Source organism: Carlito syrichta, unplaced genomic scaffold (genome assembly GCF_000164805.1).
Source record: "Carlito syrichta isolate Samal-C Ts95f unplaced genomic scaffold, Tarsius_syrichta-2.0.1 Scaffold309781, whole genome shotgun sequence".
Taxonomy (NCBI): Eukaryota; Metazoa; Chordata; class Mammalia; order Primates; family Tarsiidae; genus Carlito; species Carlito syrichta.
The window spans coordinates 223,431-240,087 of record NW_007253877.1 but is presented as its reverse complement, the minus strand read 5'-3'; the positions used below and the strand labels follow the sequence as shown (position 1 = coordinate 240,087).

Here is a 16,657-nt window from a genome sequence, read left to right as displayed (position 1 = left end):
TCAAACCCGCGGGCTCAGGCAATCCACTCACCTCAGCCTCCCAAAGGTGCGGGATTACAGGCTGAGCCACCGAGCCCAGCTTATATTTGACTATTAACACATCAAACATTTCAAAATATCACGGAACAAAGATATTCTGCCTTGACAAATGATGTCAGTCGGATCATCATATCCCGACTCAGGCACTGAGGCTGGAAGTCATGCTGAGTACCCAGCAGGGACCTCGTGGGAAAGAGAGGTAGGCGGGATCCCAGGGGGCTCACGTGCACATGACAACACATTCACATGACAGCTGAGCGGATGTCTGGTGACAGAGGCAGGCAGAGGGCAGAGCAGACCCTGAACGTGGCGGAGGGCGCCACGGCCGGGTCTCCAGGTCAAAGTTAGGACAGTACCGTGGCTCCAGCCACACTGCCCAGGGTTCGCGGGCAGACTGCCACCCTGGAGGGAAACTGGAGTGCACCCAGGAGCCGAAGCCAATCATCGCTGGGCTCAGACAGGGTCAGGATCACACCTAAAGCACTCAGTCTGGGGACTTCTCTCAAACCAGGTTCTCATGCAGGGAGCGTCAGTTGTCTGAATTCCTCAAGCAAGCTTTTTTATTTGTTTGTTTGTTTATTTGAGTTGGGCTCTCAGTCTGTCACCCAGACTGGAGTATAGTGGCACAACCATGGCTCACGACAGCCGCAACCTCCTGGACTCAGGTGATCCTCCCGCCTCAGCCTCCTGAGTAGTTTGGGGCTACAGGTGTGCACCACCATGCCTAGCTAATTTTTTTTTTTTTTTTTAGTAGAGACAAAGTCTCACTGTGTTGCTCAGGGTGGCCTCAAATAATCCTCCTGTGGCAGCCTCCCAAAGTGCTAGGATTACTGGCCAACCACTGTTGCCAACCAAGCTAGCTTATGTTAGACCTCACTTCCCCACATCCTTAGATGAGACAGGACTGCCCAACCTGCCGAGCTTGGTTTCATTGGTTCAGGAATTGGGGTGTCAACTCTGTGTGAAATACATGCCTTTACTGAATAAAAAAAATGAGGTACATATACACAGTAAGATATTACACAGCCATAAAGAAAAACAAAATCATGAGCTTCGCAGCAACCTGGATGAACTTATAATACTGAGTGATCTCTCACAGAAACAGAGAGCTGAGTATCACATGTTCTCACTCCTAAGTGGACCTTGAACAACTACTGCAATACCATAAGAAAAGGATTGACAGTAGCGGGAAACTGCGGTGGGGTGGGGGCAGCAGGGAGGTGGGAGTGACAGTAGTCAAAATCTACCTGGGGAAGGGGGGCACACCTCATCAACAAAGGTACCTGCACAGTGGATATTTATATACCTATCCCTGAATTGAACCCCACAATTTTAAAATTAAAAAGTTTAAATGTTAAAAAAAAATACAAGCCTTTAATAACTAGAACATTCTAAGGTGGCATGTGCATGTGGAGTCTTCTAAGAAGGCTGGCAAAATCTAAGAGGTAAGATAAGTAAATGTTTTATTTTTCTTCTTGGTATACAAGTGCTAGCAAGTACAAGTACTATCTAACAAATGAGAAAAATGCATTTGGTTTAAATCTTCCTCATACATTATCTGAGCACAGGATAAAGTTCTGGAATCAGATTGACCCAAGTTCAAGTTCAAGCTTTGTTATTTAGTGGAGATGCTAGGCTAGTTATTTATCTTTTATGGATCTCAATTTCTGCATCTTAACATGGGAATAATGTTGGGAAAGTATAAACAGATCAAGAATCGTTGACAAAAATGATGAAAGGAGATGTCCCTTGCTCACAGCCCATAATGACAGCTATCATATGATTATTAAATTTGGATTTTGGCCAGGCACAGTGGCTCGTGCCTGTATTCAATCCCAACACTTTGGGAGGCGGAGACAAGAGAATATCCTGAGCCCAGGAGTTTGAGACCAGCCTGGGCAACTTGTCAAGATCTCATCTCCATAGTAGATCAAAAAATTAGCCGGGCATGATGGTGCACACCTGTAGTCCCAGCTCCTCGGGAGACTGAGGCAGAAGGATCGCCAGAGCCTAACATGTTGAGGTCACAGTAGCTTTGATTGTGCCACTGCACTCCAGCCTGGACAACAGGGATTCTGTCTTTACATACATACATACATACATACATACAGATTTATTTTCTCAGCACAAATACAGTATTTGACGTCCATTCATGCCACAAATGGGCACCCATTGTTTGCTGTGATATTCTGTGAACATCAGAATACAACAGGGTATCAGGCAGACACAGTCATCCTTGGGTGACTCCAAAATGTTAATTGAACAAATTAGTGAAAAGGCAGGGTTAAACTGCAATGTCCTTAAAAGAGGAAAAGGTCACTGGGATTCCCTTGTTATTTGTAGTAAGGCTGGGTTCTTTGTCCCTCTTCTCCAGTCTTCATTGCTTCCCAAAACTGCACTAACAAGTAATTTGAGCCACCCCAAAAGATCAGCCCTACCCCTCCCACCGCACCCTCACCCTGGGGCTCCCTAGAATGCAGCCATGGAGCCTTTTTCTGTCCACTTGGCAGGTGGCTGAGGTGTGCTGCTTTCTGTCTCATTAACCTCTATTTTATCACTCACAAACGGTATTCCCCATTGTTGAAAGCAGCAATTTGCCGACCAAGCAAACTCGGAGTCCTGGAGCATTCCAGAGAGCAAAAGGGAAAGTTTAAACAGATTTGCTTCTCTAATTTCCTGAAAGGATCACAGACCAAACTTGCCCTCTAGTAAAATGCTTTATGTTTGCATTATAATAACAAGCATTGATTTCGGTGATAGGGGAAGAGAGCTGCCAAGGAAGTAGGGCCCACATTTCCTGGCTTTATTTAGTTCCATTACTACTTCTAGAAAGTACTCAGGCACTCTTTCATTCTCTGACTAAAATATGGTGCTAATTTCTTACTATTGAGCACATGTTCAAAGAGAAAAACCTACTCTTCCCTTTCCTCTGGAGATGTTCAAGTTTCAGGACAAGTTCATAACTGGTAAATCCTTAATCACAGAACACCCCATATTTCACTTTCACATTTATAGTTTTATTTTAAAAACCTATATCTGGTTGATTTCATTGAACCGAATTTCTATCAAACATATGTTTAATACACAAGGGATGTTTCAAAATATGCATTCAATATACATGATATTGGCAAGTAGGACTCATGAGACCAAGGACCCTGTCTGTGATATTCCCTGCTATGTCTTCAGCTCCTGTAGCATCGCAAAACATGACCAGGCATGGTTACTCACACCTGTAATCCCAGCACTTTGGAAGGCCAAGGCGAAAGGATTTCTTCAGCCCAGGAATTCAAGACCAGCCTAGGCAACAGGGCGAGACCTCTTCTACAAAAAATAAAAAAAAAAACTAGTCAGCCATGGTGATGGACTTCTGTAGTCCCAGCTACTCGGAGGCTGAGGCTGAGGCAGAAGAATTGCCTGAGCCAGGAAGTCCAGGTGGCAGTAAGCCGTGATCTTGCCACTGCCCTCCAGCCTGAGCAACAGAGTGAGACTCTGACTCAAAAAAAAAATTATAAAACAGATAGTAGGTGCAGTTAACAAAAGATGCCAAACTCTGTCAGTTATGTAAGAGGACTTATTCTGAGCCAAATGTGAGTGACCCAGGCCTGTGGCACTGTACGAAGTGGTCCTGAGACCATGTGCCCCAGGTGGTTGAATTGTGCTTGGTTATATACATTTTAGGAAGATGGAGGCTCCAAAAACCATAAATCAATACATGTGAGATTTACATTGGTTTGACCAGGGAAAGCGAGACATCCTGAGGGGCTCAGGGAGGCTTGCATGTCAGAGGCGAACTCAAAGATTTCCTGACTGGTGACCAGCAGGAGTTAGGCGAGGCTTTGTCTTAAGGAATTTTGAGGTCAGTAAAGAAAATGTGCTAAGATAAGGGGCACTTTGGGGAAGTTTCTTTCTTTGACTTTTTCTCTCTTTTTAAAATAATGACACATGTCCACTTTGTTTACTTTGTATTAGTTTAAGTCCTTGAGGGGTGCTGTGTCACATGGGTTCTGTATCCAATGGCCATAGCAGGAAGGTTGCTTCAGAATTTGGCCTACACGGCGCCACTGTTCCTATGGACCCAAGTTCCCTTTCCCCAGATTACTCCGATTTTGTTCCACTTCCCACCTGGAGTCACTATGTTGTTCTTTGCTTTGTATACATAAACATGTCTCTTTCCCAAATAGAATTCAGTTTCATCTCAGGCATCAACGCCTTCCATTTCAAGAGCCGTGTGCTCCCCTTGGTTCCAAAGACCCTGCTTATAGCCAGCAAAATGGCCTTGGGCCACAGCCTTCCAGACATATTTGCCTTTTAGAAGTTCTGTTCCCAGCCAGCCTCCTCAGGCTCCAAGATTGTGGGAAGAGGTGAGGAAGTGTCTTGATATGTAGATGAACCCTCAAAGGTGGCAGCCCCAAGAAGGAAGGGATAGCAAACCTTTAGCTCCAGGGAGGGGATTCTGTGCAGATGCAGATTTCCCCAAGAGATGGCTTTGCAGGGTCATAAAATATTTTTTATTTCCTTCTTTATCCATTAGGTGATGTTAAGCCAGAGTCAGGTTGAAAAGAAAGTCTGGCTGTATAGAGTTAATAAAAATCCCTTAACAAAAGATGCCAAACTCTGTCAGATGTTTAAGAAGGCTTATTCTGAGCCAAATGTGAGTGATCTAGGCCTGTGGCACTAGGCCTGTGAATCCCTAGATTGCTTAGTTAAGAATTTGGCAAGAAGAAGAGAAGACAAAAGGTCAGAGTTTAGTTTTCAGTGTATTCGTGAATGTCAAATATGTCCTATTCCTGTCCAACAGTACAAATGAGAATACCGAACAGGAAAATCCCAGGCTTTAAGTTCTCAGATGCTAGAGTGGTCATACCCCACCCCATCTCTCACTGCATGCCCCAAACGGCACCCCACTCCTGCTTGCTCAATACCTGAGCAAGACCCAAACCTGTCTGCATTTTTCCCTTACATTTCCCATCCGCTCAGTCCAAACATCCTGTTCCCTGACCTCCTACCTTCATGCTTGGCTTGATCCTTCACTGACCTGACCACACGACATAGATCCCTTGAGATTTGCTGCCTCAGCATCCTAGATTTTTTTTCTTCAAAGCTCATATCACAATTGTCATTTGATAGTTATCTGGGTATTGTTTAGTGCTTATTTCCTTGGCTTGAAAATAAGGTCCCTGATAGAAGAAATTTTATCTTACTCTCAACTCAGTGCCCAAATGACCAGTGATTTCTAGTTAGTGCAGGCACTCAATAAATATTTGTTGAATCAATGAATAAATTGAAGGAGGGAGGGAGTAAAGGGGGGAGGGAGGGAGGAGGAGGAGAGAATCAAGAATCAGAGTTTGATGACTTAGTGCTTCTTCAGATTTGCTTCAATTTTATTGACACATCCTGCTCTTACTAGACTGATCTTGACTGTTCTTAGAAAATGTGCATGTGTCCACATTTGTGTACTTTTGTATATGTTTTTGAGGCTAGTTTTGATGTGCTGGCTATATGTCAATATGCTACAGGCTGAGGGGCCCCAAAGTTGGGGTCTAGGTGGGTTCTCAGCTTCACACAGGAAAGAATTCAAGAGGCAGCCAACCAGGTAAAGTAAAAGCAAGTTTATTCAATGAAAAGAGGAACAGAAAGATTACTCTGTGGTCAGAGCAGCCCACCTCCATCTCTGGGATTTTCGTTGGAAAAGAAAGACAAGTGTGTTGAAATGGCAGAAGGCAGGCCACTCCAGAAACAGAGCAGCCTGGACTGGTCTCTGGGAGGAACCACAGCCTGACATTTTGCTTTTATAGTTTTCTCTTGATTGTATGCTAAGCAAGGGGTGGATTGTTTATAGGTTTTCCAGGGAAAGGGGTGGGGAGTTCCCAGAAGCAAGAGCTCCTCTCCCCCTGCTTTTTTTTTTTTTTGAGTTGGAGTCTTACTCCATCACCCAGGTTGGAATGCAGTGGCACACTCATGGCCACCCCAGCGTCGACCTGCCGGGCTCAGGCGGTCCTTCCACCTCAGCCTTCCAAGTAGCTGGAACTACTGGCACATGCCACCACACCCAGCTAATTTTTTGGTTTATTGTAGAGATGAGGTCTCACCAAGTTGCCCGAGCTGGTCTCGAACCCTCAGGCTCAGGCCATCCACTCGCCTCGGCCTCCCAAAGTGCTAGGATGACAGACTGAGCACCCAGCCCGGCCTCCTCCCCTTTTGAAATCATATAAGGTAACTTTCTGGAGTTGTCATGGTCATTGTAAACTGTCCTGGAGCTGGTGGGAGTACCTTTTAGCATGCTAATGTATTATAATTAGTGTATAATGAGCAAAAGGGGCAAGCTGTCTTGGTCTTAGTTGTTCTCAGCTGGCTCTGATAAGTCTTCTCACTACATTGTGACCTGTCTGCCTTGTGACCTTTGTTTTGGGAAACTAATTCTACCTGATCCCTTTCTCAGATAGAATGCAAAACTCCAGAGCAAATTCATATTAAATCACCTTTAACTTAATAATCATTTAACAAATTACTTAGTTAATGAAGGTCTTTGTGTCTGAAATGGAGGGATATTTTCCTTTTAAGTCACACCGAGCATTAGTTGCTCATTTTGAACCTTCACCATTTGCTGAATTTTAACTCCCCTGTGTGTCAATCATGCACATAATTTGCATGTATGTGAACCAGGGACCATATATACTTACATCCTCAAACCTTTTCTCCTAAGATGCTACACTCTTTTGGCTCCTTTATTCATTTTCTCCCAGTTTTCATCTGATAGGCAGTTGATCTGAGGAGTGGCTACATGTTTTATGACACAAACAAGAATGGGACCCGAAACAAAAAATTATTACGAATTACGATTACACACTAAACAAGACAAGGGATTGGATTTACCCCAGGAAGATGGTGGCGCAGGGCAAGGAGGAGACAGCTGGTGCTGAAGGTTCCACTCTGGCCCTGGGACTTGCGGGGGACGAGGGCTAGGTGGGTAGGTGGTTTATCCTTTGACACAGGAAGAAGCTCCTCAGAGCTTTGATAAAGAAAAACAAGGAAGACTTCATCCATTCACTCCTGTCTTTTTTTTTTTTTTTTTTTTTGAGTTAGTCTCACTCCATCGCCCAGGCTGGAGTGTAGTGGCATGCTCACACCACCCCAGCGTCAACCTGCTGGGCTCTGGCGATCCTTCCACCTCGCCTTCCAAGTAACCAAAACTACAGGCGCGTGCCACCATGCCCAGCTAATTTTTGATTTATTGTAGAGATGAAGTCTCACCAGGTTGCCCAGTCTGGTCTCAAACCCTCAAGCTCAGGCAATCCACTCACCCTGGCCTCCCAAAGTGCTGGGATGACAGGCTGAGCCACCGAGCCCGGTCAACTCGTGTCTTAGATCTGGTTCCCCAGAAGTCCTGAGATGAGGATCTGCGTTCTAATGACTAAGGAAAGATGTCAAGGAAAAACCAGTAAGGATGTGGGAGAGCAAGGTGGGAAGGAGCAAATGCCGGGCAGGGTGCAGCTGGGGTGAGGACCCAGCCGCCACCTGAGCCCCCAGGTGCTGGGAGCATGCCTTACACTGGAGGATTGGAAAACTGCCAGGTCTTGAGGTCAGAGCGCGCGCACCATCCTGCAGAGATCCATCATCAGCCACAGGTCATGCCAGGGATCATCCCGGCTGCCAGAGAGCTGGGGCAATGTGTCTTCAGGGGCTCTGGGGTTCCCTGAAAAGGGCTGCGAGTGTAAGCTGTTTGGAACGAGGCACAGACAGAGGCCAGGGGTGAGAGTCTACTATAAAACCGGCGAAGGGATGCAGAGGAGTGGGGTGACGTGTCTACCTGGTTGACTACGGAGCCCCTAGGAAGGTTAAACTTCTGCTGTTTTGTTGACTTCTCTGCAAAAAAAAAGGTAAAAAAGGTAAAAAATAAAATAGACATTTGTTTTTATATTATCTTACATATTTTAATATTTTTTTTTAACGAGATGAGGGCCGGGCTTGGTAGCTCAGCCTGTAATCTCAGCGCTTTGGGAGGCTGAGGTGAGTGGATTGCCTGAGCCCACAGGTTCGAGACCCACCCGGGCAACTTGATGAGACCTCGTCTTTACAATAAATCAAAAACTAGCCAGGCGTGGTAACATGTGCCTGTAGTTCCAGCTACTTGGAAGGCTGAGGCGGAAAGATCACTGGAGCCCAGCAGGTCAAGGCTGTGGTGGCCAGGAGCATGCCACTGCACTCCAGGCTGGGTGACAGAGTGAGACTCCAACTCAGAAAAAAAAAAATTGAGATGAGGTCTCACTATGTTGCTCAAACTGGGCTTGAACTTATAGGCTCAGCCAATCCTCCTGCCTCAGCCTCCCAAAGTGCTGGGATTACAGGTGTGAGCCACTGCACTGGCCTATTTACTGTCCCCCTCTCCTTGGTTAACCCTGTAGTAGCTTCTTTTTTCACCTTTAATATACATGGCTCCTGTCACCCCTACTGTTTTTAAACAGCTTCAACAGTGACTTTTTTCTTGTGTAATAGCCCAATAATTAATAAAGAATTATGTACTCTGCTCTTCGTGTTAGGTCATGGAGCTCTGTGTGGGTCAATACCTCATGAATAATGAACCACTGATTGCTTTTGATGCCATGAGTCCTGGGCTGGGCAAATGGACCACAAATTTTGCTGACTCTTTGAAAGGTTCTAAACCACTGGTCATCCCTTAACTACCTATTAATTTCCCCCTTAGATTTATTTAATCCAGCTGAAGAATAATTCAAAATGGCGATTACTCCCAAGACTCACGACCACATTAGCCCGTGGTTGCCAGTAAATCTGGCCCTTGAAGGAGACTCGGTTACCCATGAAAAATGCTTATTTTATCTATCCCTATTAATGGAAGTCATTGTACCAGCACTGCCTACCCCGAGGCAGAGATGTGATCTTTCAGAATCTATTACCCTGTTAAATTTCACACACTCTTTATGAGGCTGGAAATAATACTTGAGTTAGGAACTTCTCTGCAAAATTTCCGAGTCCTAGACAGGACTGGGGCCACTCTTAAAATAAAGCCCTGGATTTACTCTGTTTTCGGGGACTGGCTGTCTGCTTGTCTTGCTTCTTTTCTTTCTGTGTTTCTTGTACCATGCTTTTTATTCAATAATTATTTATTGAGTGCCTACTATGGGCCAGGTGTTTCCACGATCTGGAAGTAGAGTCTTCTGAGTAGAAGGGATTAGGAGGATGAAGCTCTTATGACAGCCACAAGCTTGAAGTGCCCCAGAAAAGGTGGCCACTGGGGACAGAGAGAAGATATGAGGGAGGGTGGCCATGAGGTCTGAGACATCAGCAAACACCAGCTCATTTAAGACCCCGTAGGCTGTATGAAGAACGTAGGTTTATTTTTAATAGACAAATAAGGAGCTCACTCTGTTGCCCAGGCTGGTCTCGAATTCCTGTGCTCAAGCAATGCTCTCTCATCTCAGCCTCCCAAAGTGCTGCTTACAGCCAGAACATAGTTTTTGTATATTGAGAGAGAGAGAGAGAGAGTGTGTGTGTGTGTGTGTCAGGGTTTCATTCTGTTGCCCAGGCTGGAGTGCAGTGGCACAATCATGGTTCACTGCAGCCTCAACTTCCTGGGCTCAGGCAATCTTTTCATGTCAGCCTCCCAAGGAGCTGAGACTACAAGTGTGTGCCACCACGCCTGGCTAATTTTTTAGTGTTTTTGTAGAGACGAGCTCTCGCTGTGTTGCTCAGGCTAGAACATAGATCTTGGGGAGGGTTTTCAATGAGACAGTGACTTGATCTGATTGGTTTTTCTTTTTAAATGCTGTTTGCTTTGCTGTTGGTGATGACATAAGGAGAAGTAGGTAGGCAAAGAAGCAGTGATGGCAGGGTTGCTGTGGACATTTGAAAAGGGGCAGTATACAGGGCCGAATCTGGGGGAGTAGCAAAGAACTTGCCACTTATTAGTGAACTTTCCTTGGCCTCAGTCTTCCCTTCAGAAAGATGGGGATGCCCATATGCCCACCACATTGTGTTCTTATGAGGGTTAAATGCATTATGAATTACTCTGTGTAAAGCACCTATAAAAATGTTGAGCAAATAGTTGCAACATAAGGGAGAGCATGGAAACAAATAACCTTGAGCAAGTTACAATTGATACATTGTTATTATTGGATATGGGAAAGGAGATGTCAAGGACACACCTTGGCCAAGGGTGGAGCAACCTAGCTTGTTGTCTCTGCATAAGTCATGGCCTGAGTACTTTTAAATGTTGAGGCTCTTGACCTCATTTTGCTGCTGTTGACTCATGGCGACTACAACTACAAACCAGTAACCCGCTGAGCTCTGTCTCGCCTTGCTCTTTTATTTGAACATGGGACGCCGTGCTAGCGACCCCTCCCACAAGCTTCCAGTGAAGACACGGAGTTGAACTGCATGTTATACCTAACAGACTTGGTATTTTTTAGTCATTCAGAAGTTGTGCATTTTTCAGAAATGAACAAAGTAGAAATGACCGTTCTGTGGTGAGCAGGTCTATGCAAACCCGCCCTCAAAGGCCAAGGAGCTAAGAAGCCAGAGGAAAGAGGCTGGCCAGCCCAGTTTCTCAGGGAAAAAACATTTAATAGGGACCTACGAGCAGAAGCCATGTCTCGGGCAGCCATGAGTCGGCAGATCCCTGCACCTGCCCTCCAGAAAATATCCTTTGTGTAATAAGATTTAGGGTAAAGATGTGTGCTTCAGACTCTCTTGCAAAACTAGTGGCCACTGGGGAGGTTAGATAAACATCTTTATGGAAGGTTGTCTATGTCGTAGACATTGTTTCTTCATGAGGAGTTATCTGTGCTGTGCATCATGGCGGTTTCACTTCAAGATGGCATCACTCTTCCCAAGCAGCAACTGTTTTCCTGCAGACTTCCTTGTGTAAAGAGGGATGTGGTTTTTAGTCTATAATGTGTATGTTCAGTGACTGTGAATGCAAACGTCCTGGTGTCTGTTTTTGTAGCTGATGTGATGTGTAAACAAGAATAAAAGTGAGAAAATAGCTACTTGCTGGAGCATAGTTTTATAAGAGGGTAAGACTAGCTGAAAGAGGAATGAAAATTGGAGCAGAAAAAACCATGTCTAGTGAAAGATATAGAGGCCTTCTTTTACTGTGCACACAAAAAGAATAACTTGGATGCCATTTGTAAAAAAAAAAAAAAAGAAAAAAAAAGGTAATAGACACAGAAACCCTTTCCATTGATCCAAATAGGATATTTTGGGTCAGTGACTTATTCTTGGAATCGGAACCCAAGTTTGAGTCCTAGCCCAGGTATTACTCATTATAAGCACATATCTTTAGGTAAATCACCAAATTCTCTGAATCTCAGCTTTTTTGTCAGCTTTGCTGAGCTAGTATTCTACCTTACAATATTGTTAGAAGAATCAACAAAGATAATGTATGAAAAAGAAACCTAGTTATGTTTTTAGTATTATGGGTGTGTTATCACCAATACTACTTGGACTCTGAGAAACCAGGACCCATCTGGACCCTTGTCATTACGTTTTCATTTACATGGCATTTTAACTTCAAGGTGAGTGTTCACCCCAGAACAACGTGGAAGTTTTTGTTCTCCAATTCAGACCATACCAGGTGAGTCATTTGAAGATGCCACATAAATAACAGTATTCATTTTTGCATTAGTCATTGTCCTTCCAATGGGTCACCTCCTTAGAGAAGCTCTTTTGCGGAAGGATGCTATCTATATTTTGAATTTTTCTCTACCATACCTTCTTATGCATATGAGTTTTGGTGATTTAAATTAGAATTAGCACCTTAATCTCTCCTCCCATCTCCTGATCGCTGCCAGTCCTCCCTGTTTGGGGGCAGAGGCGTGGACCTTGGTGAAAAAGAATGGGCACCTCTTGACCAGCATGAGGCAGAGATTTGAGATCCTCCCTAAGGGCACACAGCAGCTATTCTTGCTTTCTTCACGCTCAAGGTCATGTTCCGCACGTCATTCCATTTGAGTGGGGACACCCTGCTCCAAACAAGTGTCTCAGAACATGTGTATGTGCAGAAAGAAATAGCAAAGCCTCTTGCAAAGTCATCCTCATCTGTGCCGCTTTCTCTCCCCTCCCTTTGTCTCCAGGCAAGTGTGAAATCGGCTGGGCCTTCTACTGCACGGGTACAGGTGCTGCGGCCGCCATGTTGCTGTGCACGTGGCTGGCTTGCTTTTCGGGCAAGAAGCAGAAGCACTACCCATACTGAGACAGAGCCACCAAGCGCAGACAGAGAAGACGATGGGCCAGAGGGGCTGGAAGGCGCCGAAACGTGCATCTACTTTCAGGAGGTGGAATAGTGGGTTCCGATCCGATGCCATGCTGACGGAAGGAAACCCGACAAAATCAGGAACGCTGTGTAGGAGGGAAGCTTTGTGGGATATTGTCAAACATGGAGAGGATGGAATGATGAAGAAAAATGGACCAAAGGCTCAAACTATTGCAGGGCATCGGGTGTTTCTATTCCACAGAGTGTTGTTAATATATAATACACACACACACACACACACACACATACACACCCAGATCTGTATATGCAAATAAGGGTTTGTTCTTGTTTCTTTTTTTTTTTTTTAAGTGAGGGCCAGGAAATCAAAAGGGCTAGTAGAATCAGTGTTATGTTGGCAAGCAGGGCACCCCGCAGACTGTCCCTGTAGGTCATGGCCCTCTTGAAAGCACACGAGCATATATAGACATAGCCATTCACACACACACCCATGCACAGACATGCGGATTGTCACACAGACTGTATAGGAGGTTTAGTGGTGCATCGCTCCTCTGTTTTGTTTTGTTTTTTTACTATCCATTAAATACAATATTATCACTTATAAAGCATACATTAAACCTAGCAAATGGACCAATAAGCCACTGTATCAGTATTTTGTATATCCTGCATAAACACTACACCCTCGACATGTTTTCAGTGTTTATGCAGGCCTTTAGCATTAAGCATTTGTATTTCAATGTTATTCAAAGATATGCAATATTTCTCTGAGTAGTGTCTGCAATGATATTATTATGAAGTTAAGGGGCAACTTTCTGCCCACCATAGGAGAGAATTCAGCTGAAGACAAGAGAGTAATGAGAGACATTTTCCAGTCATTGGATCTTGTTTTCTTTTGTTCATTATTGTACTGTGCTGTACCCCATTTATTTCAATATTCATTTTGTAAGAAAATTAAAAAGTGCTATTTTGTTTGTATCTGAAAAGCTCGGTGAATAAATTCTTTCTTTGAGCAATAGCTGGGTAAGTCATGGAGTGTTAATTCAGCGACAGAGTTTTTGGCTTTAATTTCTTAAATATAGCCTTTCAGCTGCAGCTGTTGTGTAAATTTTCCTTTTCTCTTTAAAGGCCTTTCATGAATTCACCTGCTAACCCTCCAGTGAGGCATTGTTGTAGGCTTGTGGTGCATTAAAGATGAGTGCGACATAATTTCTTTCAGCTTAAATTCATTGTACCCAGAATACTAACTTCCTGCTCACTGCATTTCAGTCATGTCCAGATTCTTAGGAGAAGTGATGCTCTGGTCTTAAGTTTGAAAATGAGGCCATACTCAGATGTGACCCAGGGCAACCAAGAGCCAGGCCATCATTCAGGAGGTGTCTGGACTGACCATCTCCAGGCTGATGACAGGGTTGTCACAGCTGCTAGTGATTTGCTGTTTCTGCATCTTCTCTAAGTGTTTGGTTTCTTCTGTCCTTATGTGCCAGGGGTGATTTCACATCACTCTCCTTCAGGGATATTGGCCCTTTGAGAAGGGCTAGTTCACGCTCCTTTTCCCAGCAGAAAGCCTTGACTTAAGAGAAAGGTTTGGATTCCCCTAAAGAACCAGCTCCTTCCATAGCAAAGATTACATACTGGGTGATGGATACATTCCTCCATTAAGCAAGTCTGAGTTATTCCAATAAATCTTAAAAACTAAGTTTCAATTAACTTCTATATTTATTGTACTTTTCACATTTGGAGATTGAACATACTGGCTATTTATACATGTAACTATATTTCTATGCTCTCTATACATATTTATCAATTAATTTGAATATCTGAGTATCGCACTTGCTCCTGGTACTTTTTTTCTTTGAGTCGTAGTCTCACTCTGTCGCCCAGGCTGGAGTGCAGTGGCACACTCACAACCATCGCAGCCTCTACCTGCTGGTCTCCATCGATCCTTCCACCTCAGTCTTCCAAGTAGCTGGGACTACAGGTGCGTGCCACCACACCCAGCTAATTTTTTTATTTATTGTAGAGACAAGGTCTCATCAAGTTGCCCAGGCTGGTCTCAAATCCCAGGACTCAGGCATTCTTCTCGCCTCCACCTCCCAAAGTGCTGGGATGACAGGTATAAGCCACCATGCCCGGTGCTCTGGTACTTTTAATCATTCCAGGGTGAGAATCCATGCTGCCCTGGAAGAACAATAGAGGAACCCAGCCCATGTAACTCTGGGCTTTCTGAGGTTTTGTTGGTGTGGAGGAAGTCACTCCACTCTCAGCTCTCAAATGTTTACTTCATAACGCACCGAATGCCATTTGACTGTGTCTCATGCCTGCTCAACAGGCTTCTTCACTCTGTGGTTTCCTGCAGAGAAGATCGCACTCTGCTTCCTCAATTAACCTGTCATTTTCATGTATAGCTGGTGCTTTTTAAAAAGTTTAACTGCACTTCCTGTCAGAATAGGTGTTATGACTTCTTAGCTCCCATTATCAAGTTGGAGTTCTCTGTGAAATTCATTAAGGTCTAATTCAGATTACAGACTTAATGATGACATTGTCGTCCTTACGTAGTCCGTATGATTGCAGACATGAGTGAGTCTCTCTAGAATAAAAAGCGAGCCACTCTTGCATGATTGAGCCAAATGACAAACCCTTACGTCACAAGTTCTGGCTAGTCACATTGTTATGGTCTGAGTAATGAGTAACGCTCGGCTGCTGTTCCCTTCATGCCAGTCAATCAAGGAGTAGAGAACTGGTAGAAAGAGGTTTATTTCTGAATTCGAATCCAGGAAGCAAAGCCGGACTTCTCATCCCTTTAAAATGGTTCTGCTTACCCTTTCAGTTTTACAGTCCGCTTTTATAAGTTCAGGGGTTTTGGTACCTATGTGTGACTAGCAGAGTATTGTCTAGAACCCAAGTTACACCCGCATTTTGCCAATAATAACATGTTATGGTCCACGTTTCCTGGCTCCAGTTATCAGAGGTATCCCACAGCTTTGTTTTGTTTTTTGGTTTTTTTTGAGTTGGAGTCTCACAGCTTTGTATCAGTAACACCGGGCAGAAGCAGTCATCAAGCTTGCCATGAAGTAAAGGGAGTTAACAGGGCCTATGACATCATACATTGTTGCATGTTGTTATGTGTGAAAGTTGGATCACAAGACTGATGATTACATTGTGGCAAAAGTTATACAAACCTTTGACTTGTAAGAAAAGGGAGTAAATGGGGATTCACATCTCTCCGTTAATTAAGCATAGTCTGCAGGGAAGGGAAGAGTGCTTTGAAGTCACTTACTGGGGTGCATAGGAGACAAGGGGAAGGGCACCTTTTGTTAACACTCAGGAATGTGGATGCCTGCAGAAGCACTTGAATACTTACCAGGCCCTTCCCTAGGGGTTGTGACAATATGGACAGACAATAGCAGGTCTCCGTCTCAATATGAGTTTTTTGGTCTGAGGTGTCCCAGCATTTCATCAAGAACACTTTATCAAGGGTTGCATCTGCTTTTCAAATGAAAATCAGGATGCATGAAATGATAGCAACAATAACAAAGTCTGTGAAAGCTATATATTCACAGGATTCTTATTGATATACACTTGAGGCAAAGAAAAAAAAAACAACTCAGTTTTCTTTCTTTCTTTTTCTTTTCTTTTTTTTTTTTTTTTTTGTTTTTTTTGAGTTGGAATCTCACTCCGTCATCCAGGCTGGGGTGCAGTGGCACACTCACGGCCACCCCAGCATCGCCCCGCTGGGCTCCGGCGATCCTGCCTCAGCCTTCCAAGAAGCCAGAACTACAGGCGCATGCCACCACACCCGGCTAATTTTTAATTTATTGTTGAGACGAGGTCTCACCATGTTGCCCGGACTGGTCTCAAACCTGCAGACTCAGGCCGTCCTCTTGCCTCGGCCTCCCAAAGTGCTGGGATTACAGGCTGAGCCGTGGAGCCTGCCTGCAACTCAGTTTTTACAACCTCAAAGTCTTTTATTGCTTTTTGCTGGTGCCTGTGAGGTGAGTGGGGGAGTTAACTCTGTTTTCAGGAAGAGAAACTGGCATGCAAAGAAGTGAATTGGTAATTTAATTGACCCTTTGCATGTTCAGCTTTCTTTTATGGATTTAGGTGATGAATACTTATTGAGCACCTGCTGTGTGGTTGGCATTTTACTAGATATAAAGCACGATAGAAAACACAGCCCCTGCTCTCAAGTCGGCTCTAAGTTTGTGGGGGCAAAAGAAAAAAGAACATCGGTGATGACCATGTCATATGGTGTCTGACTCTCAAAGACGGGAAAGAAGTTCCTCCAGGTAAAGAATCCTGCATAGGCCAGGCTCAGTGGCTCAGCCTGTCATCCCAGCACTTTGGGAGGCCGAGGCAAGTGGATTACCTGAGCCCATGGGTTCGAGACCAGCG

At 44.5% G+C, this 16,657-nt stretch overlaps 1 protein-coding gene across 2 annotated transcripts in view; it reads left to right on the top strand.

Annotated features, from left to right (window-relative positions):
• The window catches only part of LHFPL6 (LHFPL tetraspan subfamily member 6), a 259,182-nt gene extending 245,902 nt beyond the window's left edge, over positions 1 to 13,280 (top strand). For both annotated transcript variants that reach the window (XM_008067821.1, XM_008067820.1), the window contains one exon: positions 12,129 to 13,280. In XM_008067821.1, coding sequence (XP_008066012.1) covers positions 12,129 to 12,247 — 119 coding nt within the window. In that variant the 3' untranslated portion in view covers positions 12,248 to 13,280. The remainder of the gene's footprint in view (positions 1 to 12,128) is intronic.
• The last annotated feature ends 3,377 nt before the right edge of the window (positions 13,281 to 16,657 follow it).